This window comes from Somniosus microcephalus, chromosome 6, assembly GCF_052327205.1.
Source record: "Somniosus microcephalus isolate GS21.2 chromosome 6, FLI_Smic_1.0, whole genome shotgun sequence".
NCBI classification, from domain to species: Eukaryota; Metazoa; Chordata; class Chondrichthyes; order Squaliformes; family Somniosidae; genus Somniosus; species Somniosus microcephalus.
In genome coordinates, this window is record NC_140992.1 from 75,620,589 (window position 1) to 75,639,317 (window position 18,729).

The 18,729-nt window shown below is 42.0% G+C and overlaps 1 protein-coding gene across 2 annotated transcripts in view; it reads left to right on the forward strand.

The window, feature by feature from the left end:
• The window catches only part of si (sucrase-isomaltase), a 205,593-nt gene that overhangs the window by 166,663 nt on the left and 20,201 nt on the right, over positions 1 to 18,729 (forward strand). For both annotated transcript variants that reach the window (XR_015078687.1, XM_085990397.1), the window contains exons 38-43: positions 1,924 to 2,057; positions 9,484 to 9,518; positions 9,632 to 9,748; positions 16,914 to 17,062; positions 17,151 to 17,235; positions 17,354 to 17,410. Coding sequence is in view for 1 of the 2 variants with exons in the window: in XM_085990397.1 (XP_085846523.1) it covers positions 1,924 to 2,057; positions 9,484 to 9,518; positions 9,632 to 9,748; positions 16,914 to 17,062; positions 17,151 to 17,235; positions 17,354 to 17,410 (577 nt within the window). In the remaining variant the exon portion in view is untranslated. The remainder of the gene's footprint in view (positions 1 to 1,923; positions 2,058 to 9,483; positions 9,519 to 9,631; positions 9,749 to 16,913; positions 17,063 to 17,150; positions 17,236 to 17,353; positions 17,411 to 18,729) is intronic.

The following is an 18,729-nucleotide window of genomic DNA, read 5'->3' on the forward strand; positions in this document are numbered from 1 at the left end:
GCAGAAGATTATCTTGTAATAACCTGTGATTTGAAAATGATATGTGATAGTAAATCAGTTGAGACACATGTAGCTGGGCTGATTTTGAAGAGTGGAGAGAGGATAAGAAGGAAACAAGTTGCAGTATCTGAATTAAATAGAGAAAGTCAATGCACATATTTTGATAACAAAACCTATGCATTTATGTACACAGAAAATTGTTGGGCCCAAATTTCCTCAGAATTTCTACCACTGTACCATCATAACTTCACCAGATGTATGGCGGAATCACTGTTTACGTGTGTAAGTGGGGTTTCCACTGCACTTTCAATGAAGTTACGGTGGCGCAGTGACAAAATGTCAGAGGAAATTCAGGCCAATTGCTCATATACCGTAAACATCATCTTGTTCTTCAAAATTGAAGGAAAATGTTTTAAGTGAACTGCAGACAAAAATAAATGAACGTGGTTTTATGAAACAGATAGTGTGTGATTCTGTAGCAGCGAGGGCAGCTGTATGACATGCTTGAGTGAGGTAATGCACTGTTGTTCTTATAGCAAACACTTTAGATTGTGGTCCTTCCTGTTGAGAAACAGTGTTGAGTCAGTGTGTAATCTGAGGACTTTATACAAAGATGGAGTTTTCTGTTCATCAACGTGAGAGTAGCTAGTGCTGCGGAATTAAATGCTTTTCTACTTTTGGAACTCAACGTGAGTCTCAACCGCAACCTCAGCTTGTTTTACATACCACCCATCCTTCTGCAAAGATGATTGGTAATTTCTTCCAAATTATAGACAGCTTTGAGTTCTAAATCTAAGTTCACTCAGGTTAAATTGAGTCTGCCCTAAACATAGGACCCTTATAGGAGGAAGAGAACAAGCACCTGTTCTGCACTAAATCTGGGTTGCATTGGAATTCAAGTTCCAAAGTGAAAGCAGAGTGTGATAAGTCTCTGTTCTGAGCACACGTTGACCCTCTGAATACTCCTGGGGTAATTTTCCGAATTTGCACTGATGGTGAGAACCTTGCCTGCCATCGGTACAGTATGCATATGGTTTTCTGATGGTGCCAGATGAGGATTCCACCACCAGTGTATACCCAGAAAAGTACTCCCAAGCTGTTTTAATGCAAGGGAGTAGTTTAACCTTTAGAGAATTAAAGCTGTCAATGTGTAGGCTGAAGGTAATTTAACTGACTCAGTATTGAAGTCATTGATGTATGAGTTTTGTATACTAATGTTATCAACATGTGAAATTAGAACAGTGTAACCTTTGAGCTATTCTTTCATTTCTGGTAAGAACTTTTTTGCACATCTATCTATAATATATTTTAAAATAATATATCTGCACACACTTCCTGTCAGCTTTTCAATTATAAACCCCAATGTCCACATTTAGAATGGAAACTGCCTATGTAAACTTGATACATTGTAATTACACCCTACTGCCAGCAGTGTCAATGTAGTGCCTCAGTTTTGCATCTCCCAGCTCCTCAGTCTGTGTTGTAGAGAAACTCCTATGCTCTAACCAACTCTACTTCTCTGCTTCCCAAATTGCCCTAAGTTTCACTATTATTTATAAATAATATAAAATCAAAGTATAAACAAAAATCAGGACAGAATATATGATGTTTATCTGCCCTGGTCTAATTATTCCCCACACTTTAACCTCACTCCACCTGAAGACTAAACTAGGTCCTGTCTCCCTCTGTGCAATGCTATGGGAGATTGGCATGTATTTTTAAAAGAAAAAATATAAATATCATCAAGCACATAAGCAGAATAAACAGAAACATGGTTATTCATACCACATTCTGATCAAAATAGAGAGTTCTAATTAGGTATGATTTTTGGAAAAATTCTAGTTCTCAAATGATTGACCATATTTATAGTTGTAAAGTGGCATCTTACTATTGTCATTGCAATTAATATTAATTTTTTCCTAGCTCTTTACAGAACATAACCGGAGAGCGAGGGATTGTGGTGACGCGTTCAACTTTCCCAACTAGTGGCCAATGGGCGGGACATTGGCTTGGAGACAACACGGCTGCCTGGGACCAGATGCATAAATCAATCATTGGTATAAAGTGTAAAATTCTTATACCTTTTGTAGAACTACATTTAATGCTCTTTTGCCATTTTTCCGTCCTTCCCATTTTTTGCCTTCTTCAACCCATCTATCCTGAAGGCAGAAGCTCATGCTGTGGTAGAATCCCAGTAGTGTTAGCAGTCCCCTGGTCCCTTCCTCAAGTAATCTGTCTTGATATTTGAGCCGACACAGTATGTCTTGGCAGACAGTTTGACCCCGGGGGTTTGGGGGGAGGAGTAGGAACAGCACAGCCGACCCTGAACTTGTCCTTTCCCAACTTCCACATGTGTGCTTTTCAGTAGAGGTCATTCCACTGGATCAGAATCAGAAACAGGAGCCTTATCTGATTTTTCCTTTAACCCAAGGATGTTGAGGTCAGTTTTAGTGCCCCATCACTCTCACAGATCAGATATTCAGCCTCCAACCTTCCTGGTCTCTGTGGTTTCATTGTCACACTATGAGGTGTATTTTCACTGAGTTACTTTAAACCATTTCTAATGTAATTATATTGGATAATGTTGCACTAAAAAAAGCACATGGGACTGCAATACAAAACCCTGGATAATGTTGTCACTCAATCATTAATATTCACAAAAGCAAACAACAATGCTTATAGAAAAATCAAAGAGCTCTACATTACATGAATGCACTGTAAATGGTTCCCTCTCCTTAGGCACTGTCCCCCTTCCTTTCAAATTCACTGATACCACCTCTTCTTAAAAAAAAACTACCCTTAAATCCTCTGTCATTGCTTACTACTGCCTCATCTCCAACCTCCATTTTCTCTTCAGAGTTGTTGAATGTGCTGTTGCCTCCCAAATCAATACCCATCTCTCCCACAACTCCGTTTGAATCCCTCCAATCAGGCTTCTTCCCCACCACAGCATGAAAATTACCCTAAGCAAACAAACAAACAACATTCTCTGTGACTGTGGTGCATTATCTCTCCTTATTCTCTGTGACCTATCTACAGCATCTGACATGATTGGCTACACCATTGTCCTTCAGCACTTTTCCTGTTTTCCAGCTCGGTGGCACTTCCCTTGCTTGGTTCTATTCTTACCTGTACAATCATAGCCAGAACACCTCCAGTAATGGAATGACTTCTCTCCCACCCAACACTATTACCTCTGGAGTCCTCCAAAAATCTGTCCCTGGCCCTTTCCACTTCCTGACCTACATGCTGCCACTTGGCGACATCATTGACAGGCATGGGCCAGCTTCCACATAAATGCTGACAACACCCAGCTCTACTTCTCCACCAACTTTCTTGAACCCTCCACTGCACCTGTGCTGTCAGATTGCTTGTCCAACATCCAATCTTGGATGAGCTGTAAACTCAATACCGTTGTCTTTGATTCTATCTTCCATCCCTGTCTGGGGCTGAACCAGGCTGATTGCAACCTCAGCATTATATTCAACCCTGATCTGAGCTTCCGACTCCATGCCCTCTTCATCACAAAGACCGCGTACTTCAACCTTTGTAACACTGCCTGCCACCATCACTATCTCAGCCCATCTGTTACTAAAACCCTCGTCCATACATTTGTCACCACCAGATTTGACCAATGCTCTACTGGCTGGCCTTCCATCCTCCACCCTTCATAAACTATAGTCTCAAACAAATTCCTAGCGGGTGCATTTGCCCATTATTGGAACTAACTGACATTCAATGAAGAAATGAAAATGACTAGTATGGAAAATGGCTTGTGGTAGCACCATCTCCTGTGCCTCACCAGGATTTGAGTGCATAATTTAGACTGATACTCCAGTGCAGTACCGGGGGAGTGCTTTACTGCCAGAAGTGCTGTGCTTAGGACAAGATGTTAATCCAAGGTCACGTCTGCCTATAAAGGTAGCCATTAAAGGCCTGACGGTGTTCTTGCTCAGGCCAACATCCCCAGCATTGAAGCTTTGACCACGCTCGATCAGCTCTGATGGACGGGTCACATTGTCCGCATGCCCGATACGAGACTCCCAAAACAAGCGCTCTACTCGGAGCTCCGGCATGGCAAGAGAGCCCCAGGTGGGCAGAGGAAACACTTCAAGGACACCCTCAAAGCCTCCTTGAAAAAGTGTAACATCCCCACCAACACCTGGGAATCCCTGGCCCAAGACCGCACAAAGTGGAGGAGAAGCATCCGGGAAGGGGCCAAACACCTCAAGTCTCTTCGCCGGGAGCAAGCGGAAGCCAAGCGCAGGCAGCGCAAGAAGCACACGTCAACCCAAGCACACCACCCACCCACCCCTTCAACCACCGTCTGCCCCACCTGTGACAGAGACTGTAGGTCCCGCATTGGAATCATCAGTCACCTGAGAACTCATTTTTAATGTGGAAGCAAGTCATCCTCGGTTCCGAGGGACTGCTTAAGAAGGAGAAGAAGACGGTGTATTTAAAGAAGAGCAGGGAGTTCTCTCTGTGCCTTACCCAATATTTCTTTCTCAATCAATACCACCAAAAACATTGATTAACTGATCATTTTGTGTGTGATACATTTCTGGTTCAGATAATTGTTGGGTTGCCTACATAACATTGCATTCCAAAAGTAATTTTTTATGTGAAATGTTTTGATTATCTAGTGCTATTAATGTATAAATTACTGTATTATTTTGTATTATAATTCATAGAAACATAGAATATAGAAAAATAGGAGCAGGAGTAGGCCATTTGGCCCTTCGAGCCTGCTCCGCCATTCCACTCGATCATGGCTGATGCTTTATCTCAATACCATATTCCCGCTCTCTCCCCATACCCCTTTGATGCTTTTTGTGTCTAGAAATCTATCTATCTGCTTCTTAAATATATTCAGTGACTTGGCCTCCACTGCTTTCTGTGGTAGAGAATTCCATAGGTTCACCACCCTCTGAGTAAAGAAATTTCTCCTCATCTCAGTCCTAAATGTCCTACCCCGTATCCTGAGACTGTGACCCCTCTGTCTAGCCCTGTCAGAATTTTATATGTTTCAATGAGACCCCCTCTCATTCTTCTAAACTCTAGTGAATACAGGCCTACTTGACCCAATCTCTCCTCATACGACAGTCCTGCCATCCCAGGAATCAGTCTGGTGAACTTTCGCTGCACTCCCTCAATGACAAGTATATCTTTTCTTAGGTAAGGAGATCAAAACTGCACACAGTACTCCAGGTGTGGTCTCACCAAGGCCCTGTATAACTGTAGTAAGACATCCTTGCTCCTGTACTCAAATCCTCTTACAATGAAGGCCAACATACCATTTGCCTTCCTAACTGCTTGCTGCACCTGCATATTTGCTTTCAGTGACTGGTGTACAAGGACACCCAGGTCCCTTTGTACATCAACATTTCCTAATCTATCACAATTTAAATAATACTCTGCCTTTCTGTTTTTCCTACCGAAGTGGATAACTTCACATTTATCCATGTTATACTGCATCTGCCATGTATTTGCCCACTCACTCAACTTGTCTAAATCGCCTTGAAGCCTCTTTGCATCCTCCTCACAACTCACAATCCCACTTAGTTTCATGTCATCAGCAAACTTGGAAATATTACATTTGGTTGTCTAATAATAGCTGGGGCCCAAGCACTGATCCCTGCGGTACCCCACTAGTCACTGCTTGCCACACCAAAAAAGACCCATTTATTTCTACTCTCTGTTTCCTGTCTGTTAACCAATTTTCAATCCATGCCTGTATATTAGCCCCAATCCCATGTGCTTTAATTTTGCACACTAACCTCTTATGTGGGACTTTATCAAAGGCCTTCTGAAAATCCAAATACACCACATCCACTGGTTCTCCCTTATCTATTCTACCAGTTACATCCTTAAAAAACTCCAGTAGATTTGTCAAACACGATTTCCCTTTCATAAATTCATGTTGACTTTGTCTAATCCCGTTGATATTTTCTAAGTGTCCTGTTATTACATCCTTTATAATAGACTCTAGCATTTTCCCTACTACTGATGTTAGGCTAACCGATCTGTAGTTCCCTGTTTTCTCTCTTCCCTCCTTTTTTAAATAGTGGGGTTACATTTGCCACCCTCCAATCTGCAGGAACTGTTCCATAATCTATAGAATTTTGGACGATGACAACCAATGCATCCACTATTTCCATGGCTACCTCTTTAATATTCTGGGTTGCAGATTATCAGGCCCTGGGGGTTTATCGGCTTTCAGTCCCATTAATGTCTCCAGCACTATTTTTTTACTAATACTCATTTCCTTTAATTCCTCCTTCTCGCTAGACCCTTGGTTCCCTAGCATTTCTGGGAAGTTATTTGTGTCCTCTTCCGTGAAGACAGAACCAAAGTATTTGTTTAATTGCACTGCCATTTCCTTGTTCTCCATTATAAATTGGCCTGTTTCTAACTGTAAGGGACCTACATTTGTTTTCACTAATCTTTTTCTTTTTACATACTTGTAGAAGCTTTTACATGCTGCTTTTATGTTCCTTGAAAATTTACTCTCACTCTATTTTTCCCCTCTTAATCAATCTCTTGGTCCTTTTTTGCTGAATTCTAAACTGCTCCCAATCCTCCGGCTTGTTACTTTTTCTGACAACTTTATATGACTCCTCTTTGGATCTAATACTGTCCTTAATTTCTTTTGTTAGCCATGGTTGGGCCGCTTTTCCTTTAGTGTTTTTGTGCCAGAAAGGAATATATAACTGTTGCAATTCATGCATTTGTTCCTTAAATGTTAGCCATTGCCTATCCACCATCAAGCCTTTTAATGAAACTCCCTAATCTATCATAGCCAATCACACCTCATACCTTCGTAGATTCCTTTGTTTAGATTTAGGTCCCTAGTTTCGGATTGGACTACTTCACTTTCCATCTTAATGAAGAATTCTAGCATGTTATGGTCACTCTTCCCTAAAGGACCATGCACAAAAAGATGATTAATTAACCCCTTCTCATTGCACAATACCCAATCTAGGATAGCCTGTTCCCTAGACTGGCTCCTCAACGTACTGGTCTAAAAATCCATCTCGTACACACTCCAGGAGTTCATCCTCCACAGTACTATTGCTAATTTGGTTTGGCCAGTCGATATGTAGATTAAAGTCACCCATGATTACTGTAGTACCCTTGTTTCATGCATTTCTAATTTCCTGTTTGATGCCATCCCCTACATTACCACTACTGCATTCTAGATTTCTCTATGTTGAGTCCAGAAGGCTGTAAAGTGCCTAATCGAAAGATGAGGTGCTGTTCCTCGAGCTTACACTGAGCTTCCATGGAACAATGCAAGAGGCCGAGGACGGTGAGGTCCGAGTGGGAATGGAGCGGTGAATTAAAGTGAGAGGCGACCGGAAGCTTGGGGTCCCCCTTACGGGCTGAACGAGGTGTACCACAAAGCGGTCATCCAATCTGCGTTTAGTCTCCCCAGTGTAGAGGAGACCACATCGTGAGCAGCGAATACAGTATACTAAATTGCAAGAAGTACAATAAATTGCTGTTTCACCTGGAAGGGGTGTTTGGGGCCTTAGACAGTGGGAAGGGGGAGGTATAAGGGCATGTGTTGCATCTCCTGCGCTTGCACGGGAAGGTGCCGGGCGAAGGGGTGTTGGGGGTGATAGAGGAGTGGACTAGGGTGTCGCGGAGGGAGCAGTCCTTACGGAATGCTGAAAGGAGAGGTGAGGGGAAGATGTGTTTGGTGGTGGGATCACGCAGGAGGCGGCAGAAATGGCGGAGGATGATCCGTTGAATGTGAAGGCTGGTGGGGTGAAAGGTGAGGACAAGGGGAACTCTATCGTGGTTCAGGGAAGGAGGGGCAGGGGTGAGGGCAGGTGTACGGGAGATAGATTGGACATTGTCAAGGGCCGTGTCAACCACTTTAGAGGGGAATCTTCGGTTGAGGAGAAAGTAAGACATGTCAGAAGCACTGGTATGGAAGGTGGCATCATCAGAGCAGATACGGCAGAGACGGAGAAACTGGGAGAATGGACTAGAGTCCTTACAGGAGGCGGGGTGGGAGGAAGTGTAGTCCAGGTAGCTGTGGGAGTCAGTGGGCTTGTAGTGAATGTTTGTCAATAACATATCCCCAGAGATGGAGATGGAGAAGTCGAGGAAGGGAAGGGAAGAATCGGAGATGGATCATGTGAAGGTGAGGGAAGGGTGGAAATTGGAAGCAAAGTGAATGAAATTATTTAGTTCAGGGCGAGAGCAGGAAACGGCATTGATACAGTCATCAATGTAGCGGAAAAAGAGGTGAGGGAGGGGACCTGAGTAGGACTGGAACAAAGAGTGTTCCACATATCCCACGAGAAGTGGAAGAATGCTCTGTTCCACAACGTTAACACCCTCTCATTTTGAGGACTACAAAAAAATTACCACTAACATTTTTTTAAAACACATTTACACTAGTTCTTAACAGAAATCTAAGATATTGAATGCTCATTGGAAATATTGGGCCTGATTTTGTGGGGTCGATGATGACATAAGCGCCGCCGTAAGCCTTGAAAAAGGCCCCGCAAGTTCCGGGTTTCTGCATACGCTGCGCATGCCTGAAAACTCGGAACTTGCGATCTGTCGAGGTTCCCCTCGACAGATCATATGAACCGACCCAAAAATCACTTTCGTTGGTGCAGAGTTGGGCTATTTGCCCAACTAATGCCCAGCAAATGCCCATGTAACCCTTATGCCTGGTAAAAGCAGTCATAGGGCCTGCTTTCACCAGCATAAGGATTAATATAAATGTTAAATTAAAAATTTAAAAATAAAAAAATCATCCACAAGCATTTAAAATTAGCTTATGTAAATTTTGGCCTGGATTAAAATGTTTAAAATTATTTTTCAAAAAATTACATTTTTATTGTAAATGCTTCCTTAAAGGGACTTTTAATTAAATTTAAAAATGGGAACATTTATTTTTATTCCAGTTGTGTAAATGATTTAATTATTTGGGGCTTCCTCATATGCTAATGGGGATTATGTTCATAAATAGAATCCCCAAAAGCATATGAGGAATCCTCCTATCCGAGAGGAGGACCCGGCCCACGTGATCCCAGGGATACTGCTGAACCACCTTCGTCCCTGCGATCCGTGGGCTTTTACGCAGGCGTACCCCCTGCAGGCCCAGGACCCGAAGTCTCCGAAGCTCGGGAGCCAGCAGGTAGGTTGGCATTTTTTTTTCGGGTCGGAGGCATACTCCGGAGGTACGCCTCCAACAGCAAATTCCGGCCCATAGTAACAGAATATATTTGTAATAGCTACTAATAAACTGTATTTATACATTGCTTGATTGTGTAAAATTGCCACTTTCATGAGGTGAGACTCCCGGCATGGAGCATTGCTCAATGGGAGCATGTGTCTGGGTTTGGATCAGAGCGCCCAATTTTCAGCACTGCTGATTTTTCTGAGATTAAGCTCCATTCCTATTGAGAATTTTCTCTTATTGATGTATAATAAAAAAATGCCTTTTCTATTTTATAGGAATGTTGGAGTTCAGTCTATTTGGAATTTCCTATGTAAGTCGATTGAAAAGCTTTTAATACGGAATGTGCTGAAATATATTTTTCATTATATAATGCAAGAATTCAGCAGTTTCATGTGCAATAATATATATTTCATTAACTTTCAGACTGGAGCAGACATCTGTGGCTTTTTTAAGAACACTACCTATGAACTGTGTCTTCGGTGGATGCAGCTTGGAGCATTCTATCCCTATTCTAGGAACCACAATGGTTTGGGGTCCAATGTAAGTCAGTTTTGAGTCACTATGGTAAAACAGTGGTAAATGCAAGTAGAAAAAGAAGACATAGGCCACGATTTTGCCGGCGCTCAGAGGGCGGGTCAGAGGTTAAAATCTTTTTGATTGACGGCGGGTTGCGATCCCACCGTCCACTCGCCTCCACGCTACTTTACCAAGTGTCGGGCCCCGATTTGCACATGGACCCGACACCTAGCGGTGGGAAGAGGATTAAAGCCAATTACCTGCCTATTAACAGGTAGTTGATAGTAGTTGACAGGCTATTTTTAAATGTTGCCGCTTCTGCCTCGGGTTTCCCAACATCCAGACACCACGTCAGGTAAGTGTGACATGTTGTGAGTCTGCTGTAATGTTTCTGGATGGATGACAGCTGTAGAAGTGGTGTGAAGGATCCAATGGTGCACTGGTGAGTCTCAGAGGTAAGAAATGTTGGGAAATTCATTTTTAATGCATTTACACCTTTCTTTAGGTAGCAAGTTTTGAAATCTATGTCCAGTGCCATCTCATTGGGAGAACCTCTCTCACCAGGTTGCTTCTGTCACCTCACCTGCAGCCGCTATCTATTACAGCCTATGGAGGGAGTCATTGGAGAGCCTGGATGCAAGAGCTTACTTTTGTACAGTGATTGACAGCTTTGAGGTGCTGCAAACACTGACAAACACTAAGAAATCATCTGTCAAATAAAAATTGTGTGGGGAAACCGGCAGATGACGCATCATCAAATGACGTCATCTGACCGGCTTCCTCTTAATTGGCCGGCAAGCCCGCAGGGCGGGGTTAACAAGGTCAATCAATGTAAAATCATGTCTGTGGGCCGGATGCAGTTGGGGTCGGGACTGGAAGCCGGAAACCACCTGACCCGCACCCAACCCACATCCATTGAAAAAATCGCGGCCATAGAGTCAGCAGTTAATATACCATCTGGTATTCTGCATTGAAAATAGAAACAGACACATTGGGCTACTTTGAAAAATGGAAACAACTAGATTGAGAACCTTATCTATCTTTAGGATATAAAATACTTGCCTTCAGCCTTTTGCCATTCAGCCCTGAGAAATGAACAGTGCTTAAGCTTGAGATTCTGAGACCCATCAGCACTTATTCTTATTTGCACTTCATGACTTCAGTCATTTCCAGCAATCATTTTTTGCTGTGACCTTATTCTGAAAATACATTTTTTTTTAGTTCCTCATATGACAACTTCAACTTTCTTTCTCTGATTAGGCATATTGGTTACCAATAATGATTAAACACAGTCTGAATAATTCTTTTCATAATGTTTCCGAATTTGAAAGTTGAAACCACGGTGAAGAACTTGACGATAAAATAAGAAGAATAATTACAATCATTTCTGTGAGCTGGCTTCTGAATTTCACTCAAATATTGCAGGCAACAGAACTGAACACATTAGATGGCTTTTGAAAATGGCTCTTGCCTGCCTGCTGTGTTGTTATCTGATTCCTTTAAAATTACAGTTGTAAAAAATAAGCATATTGCTATATTTGTTTTGTTTTTATGGTTAAAAAACTAAAAATGGTAATAGCACTAGAATATAATATGTTTTTTTTAAATATTGCACTTTAATATCAGACTGTATTAAACAATAATACAGGTTTATTAACAAAAGCAGTAGTTGATGTTGCTTAAAGTGAATCTGGATAGCTCCAAAAGGTTGATTTTTAAAATTGTAATGATCAGAACAAAATACTTAACAGCTGCTTCATTTTTGCAAAGTGCTTACTCTTTTATTTACCTTTGTAAAAAACATTTGGGATGAAACTAATATTTTTGCACCAATGCTGATGCGTTCACATGAAATTCCTCTGTCTGCTCTTTTAATGGAAACATTAATCCATTTATTCTAAAAAGAGTTATTGGTTTCACGCTGGGAACCTTCAAGGGGACACAGACAGGCTAAGTAAGTGGGCAGAGATTTGGCAGATGGAATACAATACTGGAAAGTGTGAGGTTATGCACTTTGGCAGGAAAAATCGTAGAGCAAGTTATTATCTTAATGGCAAGAAACTGGAAAGTACTGAAGTACAAAGGGATCTGGGGGTCCTGGTGCACGAAACTCAAAAGGTTAGTATGCAAGTGCAGCAAGTGATTAAGAAGGCCAATGGAATGTTGGCTTTCATTGCTAGGGGGATAGAATATAAAAATAGGGAGGTATTGCTTCAGTTGTACAAGGTATTGGTGAGACCGCACCTGGAATACTGCGTACAGTTTTGGTGTCCATACTTAAGAAAGGACATACTTGCTCTCGAGTCAGTACAAAGAAGGTTCACTCGGTTAATCCCGGGGATGAGGGGATGGACATATGAGGAGAGGTTGAGTAGATTGGGACTCTACTCATTGGAGTTCAGAAGAATGAGAGGCGATCTAATTGAAACATATAAGATTGTGAAGGGGTTGGATCGGGTGGATGCAGGGAAGATGTTCCCGATGATGGGTGAAACTAGAACTAGGGGGCATAGTCTTAGAATAAGGGGCTGCTCTTTCAAAACTGAGATGAGGAGGAACTACTTCACTCAGAGGAATATGCTGCCCCAAAAAGCTGTAGAAGCTACATCATTACATAAATTTAAAACAGAAATAGACAGTTTCCTAGAAGTAAAGGGAATTAAGGGTTACGGGGAGCGGGCAGGAATTTGGACATGAGTCTAAGTTCGGATCGGTCATGGCCCTGTGGTTAGCGAAGCGGGCCCAGGGGCCGTGTAGCCTGATCCTGCTCCTATTTCGTGTGTCTAATTCTGTTAGATGCAGGAGATGGTTCTGTGATAGTGGATTGGCAGTTAGGATCAGATCAGCCATGATCTTATTGAATGGCGGAGCAGGCTCGAGGGGCCGATTGGCCTACTCCTGCTCCTATTTCTTATGTTCTTATGTAATTGCCATAAAATGGGAGACTCACTCCAATTTAGGCCTCACCTATATAAAACCGGCAAGCTGAAAATGCGGATTGAGCATTCCAATGCAGCTCGCCGGTTGGGGACCTCGAAGATTCGGCTGGCTTGATGTGAAGCATTCTGGAAGTTGTGGGGAGGAGGGGATGTGTACCATCTGGTGGAGTGTGCCATCCGGTGGAGCGTGCCATCTGGTGGAGTGTGTCGTCCGCTGGAGTGTGTCGTCCGCTGGAGTGTGTCGTCCGCGGGAGTGTGTCGTCCGCGGGAGTGTGTCGTCCGGGGGAGTGTGTCGTCCGGGGGAGTGTGTCGTCCGCGGGAGTGTGTCGTCCGCGGGAGTGTGTCGTCCGCGGGAGTGTGTCGTCCGCGGGAGTGTGTCGTCCGCGGGAGTGTGTCGTCCGCGGGAGTGTGTCGTCCGCGGGAGTGTGTCGTCCGCGGGAGTGTGTCGTCCGCGGGAGTGTGTCGTCCGCGGGAGTGTGTCGTCCGCGGGAGTGTGTCGTCCGCGGGAGTGTGTCGTCCGCGGGAGTGTGTCGTCCGCGGGAGTGTGTCGTCCGCGGGAGTCCTGGGGCCGCAGTGGACTAGAACATTTTGTGGGGCCCAGAGGAGCACTTCTGTTTCATTAAAGTAATTTCTAAACTTACCTTTGCTGGGCCTCTTCAACTGTATCGCCCGTGGAACTTAGCGGAGTCTGTGTGGCGCACACGCTCTGACCAGTTCCAACCTAAAATGGCAATTGGGTTCCTAGAACCCCGAATTGCACGGTAAAAGTGACCTACGGGCTGAAATGAGCAGGCTCTTTGGGCGCCTACCGATAAGCCCCTTTCAAAATGGCACCGGTCCCATCGGCAGTGTTAACAGGACGTAAGGCGCAACAACTTAAAATCACCACCAACGAGTTTAAATCATTTCTTATCAACCATCTTACATGATGCATTCTTAGATAAGCAGTCAATTTAGAGATACCTCTTTAGTTGGGTAATAAGACCTATTAATTATCTTTCTCCCCAAATAATCAATCATGTAAAATAAATAGTACATGTGCATCATTAGTAAGATGAAATTTGTTTTCATGTCAAATGTAATATTTCATAAACCAATTAGTACAGCACATTTTTCCGACCTTAGAAAAAACGGAATGTTAGCTCATACCAATTATATTCCAGGATTTCTAAAATCTTGGCAACCAGTGACAGAAAACACAAATAATTTGAGGAGCACAGCCACCAAGAAGCAAGACAAAGATTTGTTTACTTGTCTCTCTGTTTGCCATGTCAGTAAAGTAATATTATTTGATGAATGAATGTTCCATTAATTACATTATTTAGGCCTTGGAAAGAATACAAAGATAAACATGTATAGGCCTAAAGTTTACATGTTGACAAATCTTGCATTAGAGCTAAAATAGTTTCCTTTCACGTCCCGTTTAACGGAAATGCTTTTTGTGTAATATGTATCGAATTTGACTTTATTAATAAGGTAATCCAGCAAGAGTTCAAATGGCCGTGAGCCTAAATAAATCACGTGGCTTAAATCATGTCATACTAAAGTACTGGATTTTAGACATTTCTAAAAAAAATCACAGAACAAGTGCCTACTGATGAAAACCACAGTAAATGTTTGAGTTAATGTATTTTTTTTACTAATCTACTGGAATTTTTTGAGGATGTAACTGGTAGAATAGATAAGGGAGAACCAGAGGATGTGGTGTATTTGGACTTTCAGAAGGCTTTCGATAAGGTCCCGCATAAGAGATTAGTGTGTAAAGTTAAGGCACATGGGATTGGGGGTAAGGTACTGACTTGGATAGAGAACTGGTTGGCAGACAGGAAGCAAAGAGTTGGAATAAACGGGTCTTTTTCCGAGTGGCAGGCAGTGACTATTGGGGTAACGCAGGGATCGGTGCTAGGACCCCAGCTATTCACAATATATATTAATGATCTAGACGAGGGAACTAGATGTAATATCTCCAAGTTTGCAGATGACACAAAGCTGGGTGGGCGTGTGTGCTGTGAGGAGGATGCAGAGAAACTCCAGTATGATTTGGACAGGTTGGGTGATTGGGCAGATGCATGGCAGATGCAGTATAATGTGGATAAATGTGAGGTTATCCACTTTGGTGTCAAAAACAGGAAGGCAGATTATTATCTGAACGGCAATAGATTGGGAAAAGGGGAAGTGCAACGAGACCTGGGTGTCCTTGTGCACCAGTCGCTGAAGGTAAGCATTCAGGTGCAGCAGGCGGTTAAGAAGGCAAATGGTATGTTGGCCTTCATAGCAAGAGGATTCGAGTATAGGAGCAAGGATGTCTTGCTGCAGTTGTACAGGGCCTTGGCGAGACCACACCTTGAGTATTGTATGCAGTTTTGGTCGCCTTATCTGAGGAAGGATGTTCTTGCCATGGAGGGAGTGCAGCGAAGATTCACCAGACTGATACCTGGGATGGCAGGAATGATGTATGAAGAGAGATTGGGTCGATTAGGCTTATATTCGCTAGAGTTTAGAAGAATGAGAGGGGATCTGATTGAAACTTATCAAATTCTAACAGGATTAGACAGACTAGATGCAGGAAGGATGTTCCCGATGGTGGGGGAGTCCAGAACCAGAGGTCACAGTCTAAGGATAAGGGGTAAGATGAGGAGGAATTTCTTCACCCAAAGAGTGGTGAACCTGTGGAATTCTCTACCACACAAGGCAGTTGAGGCCAATTCATTAAATATATTCAAGAAGGAGTTAGATATATTTCTTAATGCTAAAGGGATCAAGGGATATGGGGAGAAAGCAGGGGCAGGGCACTAAATTTGGATGATCAGCCATGAGCTCATTAAATGGCGGCGCAGGCTCGAGGGGCCGAATGGCCTGCTGCTGCTCCTATCTTCTATGTTTCTATGTTTAATCTCAGCATTAATTTTAGTGTGGTTCACATAGTTTTTTAACCAATATATCCTGGCCATCTGCTCACAGGTTCAGGGATAGAATGATAAGTTTGTTGATCAGAGAATAGTCTGAGAGAAAGCCAAGGCAACATCTTTGTTGAAATAGAATCGAAACATTGAGGTCATGAACAATTTCCAAGGCAGACCAGAAGATTCTTTACCAGAAGGTCCCATGATTGTTTTGGTCTGAGTTAGCTGATCTCAGCCAATAGGATTTGGGAAGCAATTGGAATGTTCATATGTGTGCAATTCCCAATTGCACTGGGTGAGAACAATATTACGCTCAGCTATGATACCCCCTGTGTTGAGTGCCCTGCCGAGGGAGTGGACCCTTGGGTGAGATGCTGGAGGTTGGTGGTTGACCCAGCAGGAGTTAATACCTTCAGGAGAGAAGGGGGGAAAAGTTAGCCAAATAGAATTACTAAAAGAAACCGGTGCTGCACTGAAGGACTGCTGTACCCTGAGAGGTGCCATCTTTAGGATGAGATGTTAAACCGAGACCCTGTCTTCCCTCTCAGGTGAATGTAAAAGTTCAGATACCAATATTCAAAGAAGAGCAGGGGAGTTTCCCTATGTTGTCCTGGCAAGCATTTATCCCTTAACCAAAGCCACCTAAAACAGATTATCTGTGTTTATATAACTGCTGGCTGTGGGACTTTGCTGTTCACAAATTGGCTGCCATGTTTACCTGCACAACAACAATGACTACACTTCAAAAATACCTCATTAGCTGTGAAGCATTTTGCATTGTCCTGAGAATGTGAAAGTCGCTACAGAAATGCAATTTCTTTCTGATAAATAAGATATTCTATGTTATAGCCAAATACCCCCCAATATAGGCACATTAAGGGACTGCATTTCCATGGGGTTTTTCCGCTTATCCACTAAACTTTGTATGAAGAGCTGCTGAAACCATTGAAAAATGCTGTAAACAGGTATTCACACTGTTTGTTCGGGGACCAATTATGCCATTTTTCCAAGTTTTTCACGACTCTCCCATTGAAGTTATGGCAAACAAGCAAGAGAACCCCCATGGAAATTCACCCCCACGTATTTAGCGGCCTGTTTCCATTATAACTGGATCATCTGATTGTATTTTTTATACATGCATCGTATCTTGTATCTGTAAAATCAAAGGTCATGCAAAGAAACTATGCAGGGTTTTTGTAGGATTCTTTTCCCCTCAAATAATTGTAAAAGAAAACAAGACTTATGGCAGCAGAATGTTTCAACTTTCTTCCAGGAAATGTTTAAGTGAACAGGGAATTGGTTAAGTTATACACCTGCTGGTTTAATGATCATATTTTTATTTTTCAGAGACAAGATCCTGTGGCCTGGAATGAGACCTTCCAAAATATCACAAGGAATATTCTTTTAATACGTTACAAACTGTTGCCATTTCTCTACACATTGATGTATGAAGCTCACAATGATGGCAGAACAGTAATAAGACCATTACTTCATGAGTATGTACATTAAAATGATCCAGTGTTCACTGATTAAAAATTACTTAATTCTACAACCATTCATGATATTGCCTTGTTTGTTATAAAGGTTTTTTGAAGATAAGACAACATGGGATATTGATCGACAGTTCCTTTGGGGTGGAGCAATGATGATTACTCCTGCACTTGATAAGGTAGGGATCCATATTTATTTTATTGCAGGATCCATATTTATTTTATTGCACACTTACCTATTGACAATCACTGATTATAAATATTAGTAATATTTCACAAACTTACTCTTTGTTTCAGGGGGTAACCACTGTAAACGCGTATCTCCCTGACTCTCACTGGTATAACTGGTTTACAGTAAGTTATTTTAAGTTATGCTCAAACTTAAGAGGTAAAATAATATATTAGGAGAACTTTTCAAAAGTTTAGACCATAAAACCTCAAAGTACTTTATTGTGCAACATACAAATTGTGCAAAAATGTAGTCATTTAAAACCCTAGGACAAAGCAGCAACATTACTGTCACAGTACTGAAGTTCCATGATAATCAGGCTGGGGATGGAATCAATCCATCGGGAGATAATAGTGTTGTGAGACCCTAATAATTTAAAAGAAGCCTATGACCAGTGATTTCTTTTGGCGTTGTCAATTTTTTTTATAGAACTCCTATTAACTAAAACTCTGCCACATTTTATTGATGTGCTTTGCCAAATATTAATTTTACTTAAACTTCTGTTCAAGTGGACAGGAGCATTTTAACAACAAGTCCTGCCAGGTTAAGAATAGTTAATATCTATCCTGGAATGGTGAACAACAGAAACATGCTGGTCTTATGCCAGTCTATCTATAAGTTGATATCATAACAGATCGTTTCTTCTTGCTGAGCCTAGGATACCATAAATGTCCATTTTCTAATTGTCAGGTAATGATGTTATCATGCATCCCTCCTTGAACTGGCCTTGCCTGCTTTCACAAAGTGATCATCAATCTGATTGTTTTCAATTCTGAAATAAGTTAACTTTATTATCTTCATTTGTGCATGGGCAGAAAGGAACATCAATGTTCAGAAGAAAAGGAATTGATTATTCTGTGACAAACCATTTTTTAAATAATGCTGGGTGTGTTGCATAATATTAAAGTTGGTTGATATATTAAAGTGTCAGAATTCTTCAGTTTGCCTGTGGAATTTGAGTTATGATATTTTGGATCTTGAGTTAGTTTTTTACATGGGATGTCATGGGTGAATGATAAAATGGTGAGAGATGCAGAGGAAGCTACTACAGTCAAGTCTGAAAGAATTAAATATTCTTTTCTCACTTCTATCTGATCCTGACATTAATGTAGGAATTGTGTTGGTAGAGGCAATGCTGAACAATCAGTCTGACTAGGAATAGCTGTTTCTTTCTAATTAATTGAAGCTTTGGCAGACTCCATGAATGCTAGACTCGTTATCATTAATGTTAGTTGCACAAATGGGCCTTTACAGTAAATCCCAGTAGGCCTCACAGAAAGAGGTACATTATTTATTTTAATAAAGGACATTTATTTCACTTGTACAAATAGAGAGAGACAAAAGGAAATTTACATTTTCCTTCCCATTTACTTTGAAGGAATAGGCCAGACTCTGATGATACACCAGCAATTCTTTCAACTCGCCTTAGTTTGTAGCATTCTTT